The sequence below is a fragment of the Lissotriton helveticus genome, chromosome 12, assembly GCF_964261635.1.
Source record: "Lissotriton helveticus chromosome 12, aLisHel1.1, whole genome shotgun sequence".
Classification (NCBI taxonomy): domain Eukaryota; kingdom Metazoa; phylum Chordata; class Amphibia; order Caudata; family Salamandridae; genus Lissotriton; species Lissotriton helveticus.
Window position 1 is genome coordinate 901,576,545 of NC_136073.1, and position 18,030 is coordinate 901,594,574.

At 48.6% G+C, this 18,030-nt stretch overlaps 1 protein-coding gene across 1 annotated transcript in view; it reads right to left on the reverse strand.

Moving 5' to 3' along the window:
• Nucleotides 1-16,542, reverse strand: part of NFAM1 (NFAT activating protein with ITAM motif 1) — a 47,274-nt gene extending 30,732 nt beyond the window's left edge. The window contains exons 1-3 of the mRNA XM_078669766.1: nucleotides 16,353-16,542; nucleotides 12,971-13,320; nucleotides 4,152-4,270 (exon numbers count right to left, since the gene is read on the reverse strand). Of these exons, the coding sequence (XP_078525892.1) occupies nucleotides 4,152-4,270; nucleotides 12,971-13,320; nucleotides 16,353-16,411 (528 nt within the window). The 5' untranslated portion in view covers nucleotides 16,412-16,542. The remainder of the gene's footprint in view (nucleotides 1-4,151; nucleotides 4,271-12,970; nucleotides 13,321-16,352) is intronic.
• Nucleotides 16,543-18,030: the final 1,488 nt, after the last annotated feature.

Sequence of the window (18,030 nt, forward strand, 5' to 3'; positions counted from 1 at the left end):
GCCGCAGCCCGGAGGAAGCAGCACCCGCCTTCAGGCCCAGGCCGCGCTGGGATTGGCCCAGCCGGCCGAGCCCCTTCCGCGTCATCGCGGGGGAGGAGGAGATCGCCGGAAAGCAGGAAGCGGCCAGCGCGTGTCCCCGAGGCTCCCGTGAGAAGAGGAAGCCCCGCGCTACTGAAGAGGTGAGCCGGCAGTGCTTCCCGCCCCCCGCAGCACCAGTGAAGTCCCGGTGAGTGCGGGGGCGGGTTCTCATAATCCTTCGAGCGGCCCCGGTTGGCAGAGGGCCGCTCCAACGCCTGCCGCATTTCTTTACAGAGCCCCGAGAGGCTCTCAGCCCCGCATTTGTTGTCGAGCCGCCTGAGGCTCTGGGGGCAGTATCTGTGTCTGAGTCCCCCCGGGAGGGACTCCATCGTTGTGAAGGGACCAAGGGGTGATAGAGCGGCCCCACTTGGCAGCGGGTCGCTCCCCCTGGTGTCGGCCCATTTGATTTACGAGCCCCGAGGCTCGAGGGGGCATTTTAATTGTTTTAGAGCGCAGAAGCTCTACGTTGCCTATTTTGCTTAGCGAGCCCTGAGAGGCTCTAGGGGGACACAGGCAGTTAGTTGGTTGCAGCCCCGAGGCTCCCACGCTGTGTCTCCCCACCATTGTTCTTGAGCCCACCTGGCTCCAACGTTTGCCTACCTGCTATTCACAACTGTCCAGCACTTAGTGGACAGTTGCTACGTTTAGGCTTTTGTGTGCTGTGCTGCCTGCGCAGCCTTCCCTGACATTGAGACTCAGGGCATTCAGCCCCTTTCGAGGCCAGTTGGCCTGAGGGACCTTTCTAATGTTGTGCAATGTGCACCCTGCGCAATTTATGATTCACGTGCTAATTTGATTTCTGCGCAAATGTTCTACCTGCACCTCTGAATGTGTTTTAATGTTTCATGTGCAATTCTTGTTTGTTATTACCTTTGCTAAAAGTGACCTGCTTAGGTAATTCTTTGTTCTTTTATTCCCCTTTGCTAAAAGTGACCTGCTTAGAGGAATGTTTGTTTTTACCTTTGCTAAAAGTGACCTGCTTAGGTAATTCTTTATGTTTTTATCCCCTTTGCTAAAAGTGACCTGCTTAGAGGATTGTTTGTGTCATTACCTTTGCTAAAAGTGACCTGCTTAGGTAATGCCTTGTTCTTTTATTTCCCTTTGCTAAAAGTGACCTGCTTAGAGGAATGTTGATGTTTTATTGCCTTTGCTAAATGTTACTTGCCTAGGTGATTATTTTAGGTTTCCTTCCCTTTGCTAAATGTGACTTGCTTAGGTGATAGGTTTTCCTTCCATAGGTCCTGATGATAAGGTCCTAGCTCCCTGCGTGATTTCCCTACAGAGATTAGGGTGGCGTAGGAGGTGATAGGTTTTCCTTCCATAGGTCCTGCTGATAAGGTCCTAGCTCCCTGCGTGATTTCCCTACAGAGTTTAGGGTGGCGTAGGAGGTGATAGGTTTTCCTTCCATAGGTCCTGCTGATAAGGTCCTAGCTCCCTGCGTGATTTCCCTACAGTGGTTAGGGTGGCGTAGGAGGTATTTTCTCTTTACCAGTAGTTACTGGTTGTATGCTACATTCACTATTTCTGTGTTACAGTCATTGTATGTTTATGTGCGGATGCCGAGTGACCCCAACTTGAGCCCTTAAAATGGGGTCCATTGTCAGTTTTTATTAGGGATGGCAGCCCATCGCAGATGTTTACTCTAGTAAGAGGCACACCTTGTGGAACGCCGTGGAGCGAGTCAGTTCAATCACCGGATATCTGGAAGTATCCTCCATCATAAGTAGTGTCATCCATCCGGGAAACTCCCAAAGTCCATGCTTACATTGGTCCATGGTGTTAGGCCCAATTCTCCTGCCATAACTGGACAGGACTCCACCACTTGCTATCTGGTATGGGTCACACATTCTCTTCTCGCTAACCAACTGCACTGTCCATCCCTGGACACCATCGCTTGCCCCTCAGTCTTGGTATCTGTCTTTGCTGCTCCTTGGTTTGTGAGCTCTATGTTTTGATCCCACAGCGTCTGGGACACTACGATGAGGCGTCATCTGGCAGCGGGCCACTCTCAGAAGCACTGAGTTTGTGTCGGTTCCTCTAGATCGGTGTCATGACCAGGTTTTCTGGTTGATCCCACGTCTTGGCATCTTCAAAGAATCTCTTCCATTGGTGCTATTTCATCGCCTGTATAGCTTCCTGTATGCAGACATCCATTCGCTCTTCTCGCTGTTTGGATCTCTTCCGGTATTGTTGCTTTTGGACATGCTCTCTGCACCACCAGTCTGACGAAGGATCCGCTTGTTTATCCTCTTTCCTCCTCTCCCGTTTGACGGTTCAGGGGCCATGGACAAATAATCTGTCTGCTGATTGATCCCCAGTCTGTAGATCACAGTGAAGTTTTAGTGCTGGAGTTGGAAGGCTCAATGTTCTATCCATGGCAAAGGGTGTTGAAATGTTTCAGCAAACAATGGTATAAGCGGCTTGTGATCCATCACTACTCGGAAGTCTCTCCCAAAAAGGTAGAGGTGGCGGAAACCCCATCAGATAGCCAAGGCTTCTCTCTATTTAGGCACAGCCGATTTTGGTATCCATTAACACCCGAAAGGGTACCCATTCTCTATGCCTTTGTTCTTTTTAATTGAGTCAAAGCACCCCCCAACCCCACTGGGCTGGCGTCCAGGATGAGCTCAGTGTTGTGTCTTGTGTTGAAGTTTTAAATTGTGGAATCCCTAAGGAGTGCGTTCTTTATCCGCAAGTGTGCCCTGTTTGCTTGTGTTGTCCAAGTCCTATCTAAGATGTCCTTTGTTAAGGTGCCTAGAGGTTCCAAAAGGGTGGCCAAGTTGGGCATGAACCACTGACAGTATGACTGTTTTAGGGGGGTGTGACGAGGATGCAGGGGCAGCCGGCCCGGAAGAACTGCCTGAATACCCAAGAACCATTGCTCGTATTCTTTGTACAACTTAATAAAAGCCTTCTCTATCATTTGAGCCTTATCCCATCCTTTGAAGGCGTGACAGGGGGGTCAACACAGAGTCTGTCTTTGGAGAAGACATAGCCAAAGAACTAAATGTATGCCTCAAAAAAGGAGCACGTCTGTCGGTGGAGGGTGAGTCCAAACTCTGTGAGCCTTTGCAGCATGACTCTTAGTTGGCGGTGGTAATCATCCAACGTGGTTGAGAAGATAAGGATATTGTCACTTATGTTTAGCACTCCTTAGAAGCCTGACAGAGTCTCTCTCTTTGCGTTTTGGAACACCTTGGCTGCCGAGGATATTCCAAAGTTTAAGGGCTGGTACAGTCTTAGTCCGAGCATGAGCTGGGCCTCAATCTTGGAACCCAAAAGTCCTCAAAAGGAAAATATTGTGTGATGGGCTGATCATCACCATTGGGACCCAGAGCCTCATCTGGAACAAACTATGTCATGGGCTGGTCATCACTCTTTGGACTGCGGTCCCTCACAGAGAGGGTAATATGTAATGGGCCTGCTGGGACCGAGAGTCCTCTAATGGAATGTTATATGTCATGTACTGATCCTCACTCTGTGGACCCTGAGTCCTCAGACGGACCGTAATGTGTAATGGTCTGGTCCTCAGTCTTTGGACTTAGAACCCTCAAAGTAAGTGTAAGGTATCATTATCTTGCCCCCACTCTTTGGACTCAGAATCCTCATAGGGAGCGTAATGTGTAGCGGACTGGTCCTCAGTCTGTGGACTTAGAGGGAGTGTAATGTCTGTTTCTCACTCTCTGGACTCTTAACCCTCAAAGTAAGCGCAATGTGCAATGTGTTATCGTCTGGTCCTCACTCTTTGGACTCAGAATCCTCATAGGGAGCGTAATGTGTAATGGGGTGGTACTCACTCTTGGGACCAGAGAGTCCTAAAAGGGAGCGTAATGTGTCATGGATGGGTACTCACCATCGTGACCCAGAGTTCTCAGATGTAGGCTTGTGTTGATGTCTTGCTGACCACCAAGATGGATTAGAGGGAAGGAAGACTTGATTAGTAGAAGGGAGGACGTCAAGGACACACCCACCAGCTAACACCCTGCTGCATGAATACGCTAACAGTGCTCTACTGGTAGTAAGTGGTGCTCCAGGTGAGGTTGTTACCAAACCCTACACCAACCTCGACTTGCCTTCTTCTTCCAGAGCAGCAGCAGGCCTGTCCCAACCAGACTCAGGGCTGTCAGGAGTCCGCAGGAGGTTTTCAGAAAGATGTGTAGACCTCTACGCCGGTTCCTTAAATACCCAGCGTCTGTAGAAAGAAAAGCAACGCAGGAGTTAGTAGCCCTCCTATCCTCTCGAGAAGCTTCAGGGCGCATCAAAGGATAGAAAGCAGCGGCTGGTCTTTGTTGTACTCAAGTCATGTAGACATCATTCTATGTGAAGGCCTCACTAGGACCTACAATCCAGAGAAAGGAAGCTACTCACCCTTCTGCTGGTTAATAATGACCTGCTTCACATTATCCATCAGAGTGCTGTCCACATATTACATAAGCTAGGTCACATACTATATTGCCATTGTTAAAAAAAGGACAATTCCTTCCTTACTCATGCTAACACTCCGAGTAGGGTGTACTCTTTGAGCTTGATAGAGAGGGGTACAGACCGCTATTACCTATCCCAAAACGTACACAAAGTCACACGCCACCACTGCGAACCATCAGTCCACCTAGAACCATAGACTCATTTCTAGGCCTGTCTTAACCCCTGCACTAGGATTACTTCCCCAGGTGCTGGTCTACCCAAAGCACTAAGGAGACATGCTCTGGTGTGCTCTGGTATGCTGTGGTATGCTGTGCCGTGCTGTGCTGTGGTGTGCTGTGGTGTGCTCTGGTGTGCTGTGGTGTGCTGTGGTGTGCTCTGGTGTGCTGTGGTGTGCTCTGGTGTGCAGTGGTGTGCTCTAGTGTGCTGTGGTATGCTCTGGTGTGCTCTGGTGTGCTGTGGTGTGCTCTGGTGTGCTGTGGTATGCTCTGGTGTGTTCTGGTGTGCTGTGGTGTGCTCTGGTGTGCTGTGGTGTGCTGTGGTGTGCTCTGGTGTGTTCTGGTGTGCTGTGGTTTGCTCTGGTGTGTTGTGGTGTGCTCTGGTGTGCTCTGGTGTGCTGTGGTGTGCTGTGCCGTGCTGTGCTGTGGTGTGCTCTGGTGTATTGTGGTGTGCTGTGGTGTGCTGTGGTGTGCTGTGGTGTGCTGTGGTGTGCTCTGGTGTGTTGTGGTGTGCTCTGGTGTGTTGTGGTGTGCTGTGGTGTGCTGTAGTGTGCTGTGGTGTGCTGTGGTGTGTTGTGGTGTGCTGTGGTGTGCTTTGGCGTGCTGTGGTGTGCTCTGGTGTGTTCTGGTGTGCTGTGGTGTGCTCTGGTGTGTTGTAGTGTGCTCTGGTGTGTTGTGGTGTGCTCTGGTGTGTTGTGGTGTGCTGTGGTGTGCTGGGTGTGCTGTGGTGTGCTCTGGTGTGCTGTGGTGTGCTGTTGTGTACTGTGGTGTACTCTGGTGTGCTCTGGTGTGTTGTGGTGTGCTCTGGTGTGTTGTGGTGTGCTGTGGTGTGCTCTGGTGTGTTGTAGTGTGCTCTGGTGTGTTGTGGTGTGCTCTGGTGTGTTGTGGTGTGCTGTGGTGTGCTGTGGTGTACTCTGGTGTGCTCTGGTGTGTTGTGGTGTGCTGTGGTGTGCTCTGGTGTGCTGTGGTGTGCTGTTGTGTGCTGTGGTGTACTCTGGTGTGCTCTGGTGGGTTGTGGTGTGCTCTGGTGTGTTGTGGTGTGCTGTGGTGTGCTCTGGTGTGTTGTGGTGTGCTGTGGTGTGCTGTTGTGTGCTGTGGTGTACTCTGGTGTGCTCTGGTGTGTTGTGGTGTGCTCTGGTGTGCTCTGGTGTGTTGTGGTGTGCTGTGGTGTGCTGTGGTGTGCTGTTGTGTACTCTGGTGTGCTCTGGTGTGTTGTGGTGTGCTCTGGTGTGTTGTGGTGTGCTGTGGTGTGCTGTAGTGTGCTGTGGTGTGCTGTGGTGTGTTGTGGTGTGCTGTGGTGTTCTTTGGCGTGCTGTGGTGTGCTCTGGTGTGTTCTGGTGTGCTGTGGTGTGCTCTGGTGTGTTGTAGTGTGCTCTGTTGTGTTGTGGTGTGCTCTGGTGTGTTGTGGTGTACTGTGGTGTGCTGGGTGTGCTGTGGTGTGCTCTGGTGTGCTGTGGTGTGCTGTTGTGTGCTGTGGTGTACTCTGGTGTGCTCTGGTGTGTTGTGGTGTGCTCTGGTGTGTTGTGGTGTGCTCTGGTGTGCTCTGGTGTGCTCTGGTGTGCTCTGGTGTGCTGTGGTGTGCTCTGGTGTGTTGTAGTGTGCTCTGGTGTGTTGTGGTGTGCTCTGGTGTGTTGTGGTGTGCTGTGGTGTGCTGTTGTGTACGCTGGTGTGCTCTGGTGTGTTGTGGTGTGCTCTGGTGTGTTGTGGTGTGCTGTGGTGTGCTCTGGTGTGCTGTGGTGTGCTCTGGTGTGCTGTGGTGTGCTGTTGTGTGCTCTGGTGTGCTCTGGTGTGTTGTGGTGTGCTCTGGTGTGTTGTGGTGTGCTGTGGTGTGCTCTGGTGTGTTGTGGTGTGCTGTGGTGTGCTGTTGTGTGCTGTACTCTGGTGTGCTCTGGTGTGTTGTGGTGTGCTCTGGTGTGCTCTGGTGTGTTGTGGTGTGCTGTGGTGTGCTGTGGTGTACTGTTGTGTGCTGTGGTGTACTCTGGTGTGCTCTGGTGTGTTGTGGTGTGCTCTGGTGTGTTGTGGTGTGCTCTGGTGTGTTGTGGTGTGCTGTGGTGTGCTGTGGTGTGCTGTTGTGTGCTGTGGTGTACTCTGGTGTGCTCTGGTGTGTTGTGGTGTGCTCTGGTGTGTTGTGGTGTGCTGTGGTGTGCTCTGGTTTGCTGTGGTGTGCTCTGGTGTGCTGTGGGTGCTGACTTTGGTGCTTGGAGACCTGGGTTCTAATGACTGCTTTCTCACTTGACCAAACAATTGTAGGATTCCAGACAAGTAATATTTAAGGTCCTGTAAATAATTTTCCCTGGCAAAGATTTGAGAAGTTCCTGATTTTTGCATTTCCCAAAGTTTCTTGGTATTTCTTTGCCTTAAGTCATTGAAGGATTTTCTATAATTTGCTAGATAAGCTTCAGCACACACAGGGATCATGTTCACAGTAACCAGACTTAGCCAAGGAGGAAAAATGCATTCAGACTTTTTCTGCAAACTTATTGTTTGGGGAACTTTTATATTCTCAACAGTATTGTAAATGGCAAGAACAGTAGTTGTTTTTTGTGAAGTTTATCTCATGCTAAACCATTTTTGTGTTAAACAAGGAAATAAAGTGCTATAAAGTGCTGTAAATGTTGCAGGGCATACAACTTCACAACCTTTGCAAAGTTGCTGAGTACATGTTAAATTTTTGTGGTGTCTGCTTTAGCTCCTCGTGTATAAAATTCAGTAATTAAAATGTGTAAATATACATAATGTATTGCAAAATTCAACTGTGCAGTCTGCTGCCCTGATTTCACTTGCATTAGACAACACACAGCATGTTATGTCTGAGCCCAAGATGCCCCAAACATGCGTCCTCGCTAAACACTGCTGCTTCGCGGCGCTATGGTGGTGCTACATCAAATACCTGAAAAAAGGAGCAAATTCATACCTCTATAACCCTAAAAGGAATCCAATTGTCTAAAAATACACAGTTAATGAAGGTTCCCTGACTAAAATCAGGAACACTGATAATATTTAGCAATGATTGGCCAAGTTATGCTGCATGTTTGACCTATGTATGTGGCAAAGGAAAAGCAAACATTGCGTCAAGGAAAAATGATTACATGGTTTACTATGCAATTTCTGGGCCTGATTCACAGAACTAACTTAAGACAAAATCCTAAACTTACTACCATTTTGGTATTCATAGAAGGCACTTACTCATTTTGGTATTCACAGTCTAATATTTTAGAGAAATATTAGAGTTCCTACCGTTCTCATTTTGGAGACCTGCAGTCCAGGCACTAATTCGGTTGAGTTTAGATTATGGCAACTCTCTCTATCGTGGAAGTCCCCAATATGTAACCCCGACGGCATACTCCGCTCCGCCAGCAGAGTTTGCGGAATTTTACCAACTCCGTGCTGCGCTGGAAACGCGAAGTGGGAGGCAAAACTCCTACTCCATGGCGGAGTGGAGTAGTGTGCCGCGGTGTCTCCTCGTTGCCGCTGTCCTCCTCCGACATAAAACGTAGCGGGTTGCGACCGGCGACAAAGAACAGGACGGCGGCAAAGAGGAGACACCGCGGCGATGAGAAGGGTGGCCCACAGACACAAGAAAGAAGGTGTTATTTTTTACCCTTTAAAAAAAAAATCTGTGGGACTGGGGGGAGCAGAGTCCATCAGAGCTTTTTTAAACTCCGTGGCACTCTGCGGAGTGCCACTCCCTGTACTGCGCCCAGGCTTACCAATATGTGGTCAGAAGATTGCAGGTGGTACAAAATGTGGCGGCTCACCTCCTGCTAAAGATTCCTGAACACAAGTCTGCATCAGGCTCGCTAGCCCCCTTCCCTGGCTACCTGTTCAACAGAGGATCCAGTTTATGGTTCTTTGTATGGCTCATCGATAAAGTGTCTGTCTTCAGAAGTGGAGTAATAAACCCTGTCTCCAGTTATACTGGCTCAATCCCTTCAGAGAATGGAAGAATAAACATCTCGGCCAGACTGGAGACAGGACTGTAAAATAGTCACTGGACAGATGCCATCTAGTGAGGTGGTATGATGCACACTTTACAACCTCTTGGACAGTGTGGGACCACATGGCGTGAGCGGTCACAGAAGAAGGAAGGCGGACAGGAGGTAGCGGCGAGGCTTTTAACCCCTTGGCTGTGGCGGCAATTCCGCCGCAGCGCTAGGGGGGAGGGGGGGTGTGCGGCGCTCACATGCTCGTGACGGAACCACTCCGTCGCGAGCCTCGGGTGGGCTGTGCTTGTGACGGAGCGGTTCCGTCACGGCCCCGCCCGCTCAATAGAACGGGCCGTGACGGAACTGCTCCGTCACCAGCACAGTCCACCCGAGACTCGTGACAGAGGGGTTCCGTCACGAGCATGGGAGGGGTTAAACCTAGATGGATGTTCTAAGACGTCTGTCTAGTCATAACGAAAACCTTGAGAAGTTTTATTTTATGTCTGCAGTTCCATAATGTTCAACCTCTCCTCAGTGCACCGTCGTCTTTCCCTTCTTACAGCAAACCATCACAGTGTAGCTACTTAGCGCGTGTGCATGCAGGCACCTCCATCACATACCTCCAGTCCCGCGGCAGCTAATTCTCATTGCAAGCTTCTGCCCCATTCACTGCCCCTGGTGGTTTCCTGCCATCCACCAAACCCCACTGTCCCTGGGGTAACACAGAGTGTACAGTGGCAGCAGCCACCCTTTCTGTTTTTCAAGAGGACAATCTATTAAGTGTCCTCTGTGAACCCACTGGTAACAGAGCTAACAGCCTCAAGAATCCACTGGTGAATATGGCCAGACAGCATGCTTCTTGCACTATTCACTATGGAGCCTTCATAACTGGTTACCTTGGCCCGGGCGAGAGCCCCCGTCTGCCACCATGCTTTCCAATGTATGTCTGTCTGTGCCTGTTTCTCCTCTATTGGGTATTCCTTGAATGCTGCATGATGTTGCCGGGGCGACTGAAGGTCCCTGATGTGCCAACGTTTCACCGAGACCAGGGGAACAAGGATTCTATAAGGTGGGCAGAGCATGGCCACAGATCAAGCCATTAATTCAGTCCTGAGGTTGAGGAATGACACCTCCTCAGGAGAGGCACCCAGCTGAGCAAGCACTAGCCCTGCTGGGCGAAGCGACAAGTCCACCGGAGCCAGCAGCATGTGGAGGTCTTTATTGCTGCACCTGCTACTCATCTGGCTTTTTTCATTTTTGTGCTGTGAAATCTATGGGCCCAGGTCCTGGGAGGAACCAGGGAGCCGTAACTCTCTGCTCTCACGCTGGCCCTACCTTCCCTTCATGTCTTCAAAAGCTATAAAGGGTAGATTAAGAAACCCTTCCCTACCCCCAAACCAACAAGGACCTGAACATTCCCAAACATCTGAGCCTATCCTCACTTCTAAAGAACCTCAAACGCACATGAGTTTGGATATCAACTCTATGGCAGGCACGGAAGAAGATGAAGTGGCTTTGGATAGGGGGAACTTCCTGCAGGACTCGGAGAATGAGTGTAAGGTACCACTGCCTGTTAAATCTTCTGCCAAAGGTAAAACAAGCAATAATGGATGTTAGTGACAGGCTGTGTCGCCCATATAGACAAGGAACTCACTCAGGGAGACTCAGACTTCGAAGCAGAAACTGACCAAGTCGATTGCTACTCATGGGAAGTATAGTTCTCATTCCGAATTTGGGTCTCAGAAAACTAGCAAGGACGGCCCAGACACACTTATTTGGGGCTATTTGGCATGGTCATAAGGCCCACATTTATATACTGAAAATTAAGTATTGACTTGATATAAAAGTGGGTGATTTCCTCTCCAAAGTTGGAAGGCTTATACCATTTGTCTTCTAAGATACGCATTCACAATTGTGGGTCGAATTTACATCAACTGACACCTTTGCTAGCCAAGATGGATTGAAGAATGGGGGACTTAAAAACTCGTCTGGCGGACACTGAGAAAATTGCAACAATGCAGCTCACCAAATTAAGCTACATGACTAGAAGATTAACTCCTTAAAGAGCTAGACAACTAATCTGAAGAATTGCCAATGTAGAGCCAATTTAAGCATTATAAGAATGCCTGAAGGTGCTGATGTATGTAAGATCGATTAGCTCAAGTCTTCCTCAAGTGGATGTAGTAGGACTTTGACAACACACTGCTAAGAGGCCCCTGCATTCCATGCCGATCACTGAAGGATAAAAAGTAAGCTGCACTATTTTTTGACTTTGCAAAACAATTTTACCACTTAGGGCAGCTTTTCCTGAAGACCGTTCAATCGCAGTGGCAGTTGCTCATTCTCTTTTCTTCAGATCACATTTTTGTAAGAACACACCATATGAGAGATGGCAGCTGAGCAAAATGATTTAACGACTCCAAGCGACTCATTGCGCAGTGCTATATTCGAAACCTGCAAAGCTAAAGAAGGCTTTTGCTTTTGATGAAAGCATTACAATAGAGCTCGATTAAACAGCTGAAATTGGTGCTCAATATTCTTCAAGACCTTGGCTACAGACAGTAATGGACTAAAATGCTAGCGATATGTTTACTAAGCCATCTCTCCACTCCACACCAAGGCACTCCACTCTAAGCCACTCTAATCCACTCTACTCTACGTCAATCCTCTCTACACCACTTCACTGTTCCCAACTTTACTCTACGTCATGCCACTCCACTCTACTCTGTTCAACCCTGCTGTACAACTTGGCTAAAAGACATTGATAACGCCAATAGCTCTTGTGTAGGCGAAAGCTATTGGCTTTGCTAATGCTTGTTATATATTTATTTATGTTTTGCTTAGAGTTTCCCACTTTAAAATTAATTTCTTATCTTTGTAGCTAGCTGAACTCTTTGCCCCCAGGGGAAGCCAGTGAAACGTCCCCACAGTCACAATGATTGATAGAGTATGTCTAATTTCTGGTGCATGTGATTTCCCGTTCTAGAGAGAGTGCGCATTGTGGATTGTCGTAATTGCATGCTATCCCATAAACTGCCCTCTATGGGCTAGATGTAGGTAACTCTAATTTACCGACTCATAAATACCGAATTTTACCGATTCGGTATTAATGAATCGGTAAATTAGAAGGAGGGAGATGTAGGTAATTTTTTATTTTGAATTACCGAATCTGTAACATTCGGTATTAACCGATTCGGTAAATACCGAATCGGTATTGCCCATTGATTCCTATGGGCCTTGAAGCCCATAGGAATCAATGGGCAATACGGAATCGGTAAATACCGAATCCTGCAAGGGTGCAGGGGGTGTCACTTTGACACCCTCTAGCACCCCAAGTACAGGCTTGTGTGACATGTAGCACACATACATGCCCTAAGGGCATGTCTGTGTGTCACATTGCACAGGTGTGCATGCACAGATGTGCATGCACACCTGAATTCAGTATTTTACCACCCAATAGGATTGGGTGGTAAAATACCGACTCTTAAGGGCCTGTGGCACTCTTAGGAGTGTCAGCTACATATGGATTTACCGAATCGGTAAATTTACAGAATCGGTAAAATATAGGCCCCCTACATCAGAAAACCCTAATACCGGTCGGTAACGGCCGAATTCGGCCGTTACCGACCGGTATTAGGGCTCCTACATCTGGCCCTATATTCCTAAAATTGTCATGAAAAACTGATCTTTACTTAAACGTCTGTTGCACACCGCTCTATTTTTCCATTTGAAAAGTCTCTGTCCTTTCTTTCCATCCATCCTCTTTGTGCCTTTTCTCTCTGAGCACAATCCCCTCTGAGTCACATGCATGTTTAACTTAATCTCCATTAAAGTATTTCTGCAAATTGCCCACAATTCATTTTAAAGATCACAACCTCTCCTTTTTTAGAAAGTGACACCAATGCAACCTCCCACTACCTTACCTCCTCCAGCTCATCTATGAACCCCACCTACATCTGCGTGAACTCTCACACCTCTCTGATGCATTAATGATCACCTTTAACCGCTATTAGTTTAATCTACCACGAAGAATCTGGAATGGCTGCATGCAAAGGTTTGCCTTGAGCACACAAGACTAATCCCAATAACTGATAGTAATCAATAACACTGGACTAACCACTAACCATGAGTTACGGAGCAGTGTCCTGCCCGGCGTAAAATGCTTCAACACCTCATCAGAGCTAAATTAATTAAATTGCATTTACTGTATCAAGTCTTAAAATGAATAAATAAATAGAGAAAAAAAGCTTGCTTGGGCCAACATGCCAACCGCTGGCTCAACTTCCATGAAGCCCCCACAATGATCACAGTGTGACTCCAACTCACATCTGAGGTGGATGAAGGTTCCGTCACCTCTGAACCTGGTACGGGTCCACTTTGGCGCTATGGCGATGCAGTAGTAGTGGCTTCCAGTCGAGTCAGCGTCCTTGACTGGTTGAAACGAGAAGCTGAGCGTGGAGAGGGTCAGATTTGCGTTATGTGATGCAAGTTGGCTGCGATTGTTGAATGGAACACCAATGACCAGGGTCTCATGTCCGGCCACGTCCACCCTGTAGATGCCCACTGCAATAGCGAAGTAATCCCGCGGCGCTAGGACTCTGCAAGTGACTGACACCGTTTCAGGGGCCAAGGCGACTTGAAGTTTTGGCGTCTGAGTCACATCGATCACTTCGCCTCTACCTAGAGAGGAGGACAAAACAGAGAGGGTTGGACCCTTGCTGCACACACTCACCAACCTCACGACTAGTCGCAGCACTAGCCCCAGCCCTGCGGCTGGGCCTCGCTAACCTGATGGACATGTATCCACCGGTGTGGGGGCAGCGTCCACTCTATCCTATGACAACCACACAGCATCCTTCACCTGTCTTCATGCCCCCCTTCCCTAAACATCTTGTTAGAAAAGAAAAATATGGCACCAGAAATAATGGAGAAGTCCCAGGTAAGTGTAAATGTCACGGTTAGTGTTAGAGTTTGGGTCAGGAAAAGATTTCAGTTAAGGTGAGAATTAGGTTACGGGCTAGTAGAGGGTTGGGGTAGGGGTACGAGCCAGGGAAAGATGGATGTACGGTTTTGAGGAAGGGTTAGGGCGAAGGTTAAAGTTAGGATTACAGTCAGGGTTAAAATAAGTGTTAAATTTAGGGTTTGGATTAAATTTAGGATTAAGATCACAGTAAGGGCACTAGTGGATTATGTTTAGGATTAAGGCTAGTGTTAGGATTACAGTCGTGGGTACGGTGTTGCGTTCAGAGTTAGAATTAAACCCAGAACTACAATTATAGTCAGGTCTAGAACAAATGTTAGGTTTAGGGTTAGAGTTAGGATTGCGATTACTATCAGGGAGGGTTACTTACAGTAGGTGTTAGGTTTAAGATTAGAATTATTGTTAGGATAAGGATTAAAGTCAGCAGAAGGTCAGATTTAGAATTAGGGATACCAATAAGCCTAGGGTTACAGTTACAGTTACAGTTACACTGAGTATTAGGTTCTGGGTTAGATTTTGTCTAGGTGAAACAGAGGATAAGCTTATTTTATTTGTTACAAAAAAAAGAAATCTTAGGTGTATGCTGGAATTCTTAAAAACAAGGTCTAACATTTGTTAACAAATCAGGTCACTGATAGTACCTCTGAAATTGTTCAGTCTAACATTAATAAATGAAGATTAGAATCAGTGTGAAAGTAAGCTTGTCCCTTAGTTATAATCTCTCCTCTTGGAGTTTGGAATTTTCTAGCTCTCCGCGTCCCTAAAAGTAGGAAAACCCCAGACCTCATTGTCTCTGTCCTGGTCAACTTCTTCTCCCCTCACCCCATCAAGATCGGCTGGTCCGATCGACACCTTGTGCCCTTCAGAATGAAACGTGAGCATGTGCTTCACTTACCCAGAATCAAAGTCCTTTGATTTACAATTGACCTCTTCAGAGCCTTAACTCAAAACACACTAGCAGCCCACTTGACTCCAAGCTATAGACGCACTTCGCCGATCACCAATGTTAAGTCTCATGTGAACGAATACCACAAGATCATCCAGACCATGGCAAACAAACCCACGCACTGGACACTCAAAAGCCAATCCCTCAAGCCAGCCATGCCTGGCCTGCCGTGGAACGCAGCCACGCAAAGTGCCAACTAAGGAAAAGTGATCGCCAATGGCCATTGGACAAAGTACCTTTACTACCGTTCCAGCTGTGATCAGAAAGAAGATAATACAAAGTCAATATCACTGACTTCCTTTTTTCTTTAAATCCAGAAACAGAAAGGCCCATACTGCTCTACAGCCCTATTTACAATAGTTAGCGATAATGGCAAAATCTACCATCACCAGGCCTTCCTTCTTCGCCACCACTGATGCTCCACACCGCAGGATAAAGTCTCGGCCACAAAGTTCCTTGCCTAACTCTTTGAAAATGGTGAACTGGCCTTACTCATCAAAAAGCCTAGCTTCGGTCCAGAACTCCTCATCAGAATTAATTCCTTATCCCACCCTCCCCGTTTGAATCAAAAACCATGAGAAATGTATACAAATCTGCCCATCAGAAAACCTGTTGGACCCCCATAAACCAGGCTTCTCCTTGGAAAGCAGCGTGATGACAAGACGCGGAAGATAACAGTGGACAATCTGCGCATGCAAGGGGTCTCCAGCCTTCATATCCGCCTTAACGTCTCTGTGGCTTTTGACACCCATGATCAGGGGTACGAGCTCATATCCTTGATACCCAAACTAGTTTTTGCGGCAAAGTTCTTCCCTGATCTACTTCGCCCCTGCCATACCTCGCAAGTCCTCATAAGCACTGGTGTCACCAGTGCCGAAACTGCCAGGATGGCTTTTTGTGTTCCAACGCGCCTGCCTGACTCATATTGTGTGTTTGTGAGGTGGAAGGGAAACATCCTTTACAACGCAACCATTACATCGCACTACACTTACAACACAGTCATTACATCGCAACATCCTTTACAATGCATGTCACTACAATGCAGGCATTACAACGCATACCATTACAACGCATAGCACTACATCGCATGTCACTACAACGCAGGCATTACAACGCATACCATTACAACGCATACCAGTACAATGCAATGTACCCCTACACTATCCAAAACGTACCCTACTGTTGCACCCCCTGGAGTTAGAATAGTAATTTTTACCCCTACACTATCCAAAACTTACTTTAAATGCAATATAATGGTATGCGTTGTAATGGTATGCGTTGTAAAGGTATAATGTGATGTAATGGAATGCGTTGTTAAGGTTGTTTCTAAAAATGCGATGTAGTGTCATGCGATGTAAAGGAGTGCGTTGTAAAGGATGTTGCGATGTAACAACTGCGTTGTAAAGGCATGTGTTGTAAATGTATGCGTTGCAAGGTCATACATTCGAGGTGGAAGGATGTCTGTGAGAGCGAAGGGATGTCTGAAAGAGAATGTGTGTCTGTGAGGTGGAAGGGGGTCTGTGAGGGCGAAGGGATGTCTGAAAGAGAATGTGATTCTGTGAGGTGGAAGGGGGTCTGTGAGGGCGAAGGGATATCTGAAAGAGAATGCATGTCTGTGAGGTGGAAGGATGTCCGTGAGGGTGAAGGAATGTCTGAAAGAGGATGAGTGTCTGTGAGGTAGAAAGGGTGTCTGTGAGGAGTGACAGCCCCCCTCCTGGGCACGCATGCTGCCCCCAGGCCCCTGGTCTGCCAGTGAAAGGAGAGGGTTGAGGGCACAGCACCTACCTCTGTACAGGAGGGCGAGCAGCAGGAGGCCAGAGAGTGGCCCTCTGGGGGCCATGGTCACCCCTGCCAGCCGGCTGGGGCCCGGGGTCTGGAGGCCAGGGCCTGCTGGGACCGCGCTGAGCAGCTGTCCGTCCCCGGGGTGGACAGGGTGCCCTCAGTCCACCCCAGCCCCCGCCCTGGAGCCCTGCTTGCTGTCTTACTTCCTGTTCTGAATCCAAACACTTCTCTTTTCTGTGTCGCCTTCTTCTGCTTTCCTCCCTGCCCGCCTCCACCGAGGGACAGTCAACACCAACGGTGGGTGTCTGTGGGGAGGAGAGGGAGGATGCTGAGGCTGGAAATACCCCAACAGGCCCAGGGGTGGCCATACAAAGAGAGGGGCTTTCAGCTTTTCTTAGTGCCAATATCGGCAACACACCCCACCGACAAACACAACAATCTCATAATAAAACACACAAGACACATTGGATGTTGGAGAAAACATTGCTGCAGGTTTATTTTGCAAATGAAATATGCCATCATGGTGGGTTAACTTACGGGCGATCCAAGGGCAGGCAGCAGTAACACCCCTAAGCTGCCCTGCCCACCTGAAGTGCCAAATTCCACCGTTGCCTAACCAATTGGTGCTAACCTTTTTGGGGGATCACCCCTTACATCTGTGGACCACCAGTCCACCCATTTACTCACGCCCCTTGAAGAGCCGGAGCGTATCCAGGCAAGCCCCCGGTTGCTCAGGTTTACAACCGCCCGAAGGACTAACGGGGCGCCATCGTTCCTCCGGGGTCCCGCCATAAGGACTTCCTGGGGTTGTTTGGCATTTGGCACATTCAGGTTTGTGCCCTCATGTGGCACTAAGGTGGCCGCCCTCCTATGAGGCCCCCTGCCTGGGCCGCAGGCAGCCTCATTGTTTGGGTCAGGTCCTTAAGATACTGCTTTAAGAAAGTTTAATTCATATTTTGCATCCGCCACAGGAGTATTTTAGTCTCAGTGTCAACTATTTGCCCTGAGATGTGTGAGTCCGCCTGCCTAAAGAGTGCCTCACGTGGCAGCGCATTGACAATTGAGTGACGTGTGCTTGCAATGGAGGCGCCTCTGTGCTCTTACAGGCCTTGCCACACTCTTGTTAAGTTGCACAAAGGATAATTGTGAACCTTAATGTGATTATGTCCTTAAATGAGATATTTCTCAAACATTGCATACCACAATGCTGCTGGCTGTGAACTAAAGGGGACTTTGCCCTGTTATGTTATGTGTATTTATAAGGCTTGTGTGTCGCCGGGGAGGGTGTCTTTGCGCCGTAAGAAGGGTCGAGCTGCCCTGACTGGGGCCTATTGGACGAGACAGCTTTTCAATTTCTTGCGAAACTGTAAGACTGAGCTGGTGGCTCTGATGTGTAGCCGCCGGGGGGTCGTTCCAAGCTTTGGGAGCCAGATAGGAAGGGTGCAGCCACCAATTCTGGCTCAGTGGATGCGGGGGACGTGGGCGAGCAGAAGGTGGGCCGAGCAGAGGTGGCTTGTGGGTGTCTGGAATCTGATGCAGTTGTTCAGCTATGCAGGGCCTTGTTTGTGCAGTGCTTAATAGGTGTGTGGCTGGAGTTTGAAGAGGACACTTTTGTATGTGTAGGGAGCCAGTGGAGGTCTTGATGTGTTTGGATATTAGTGTGGAGTGCGAGATTGT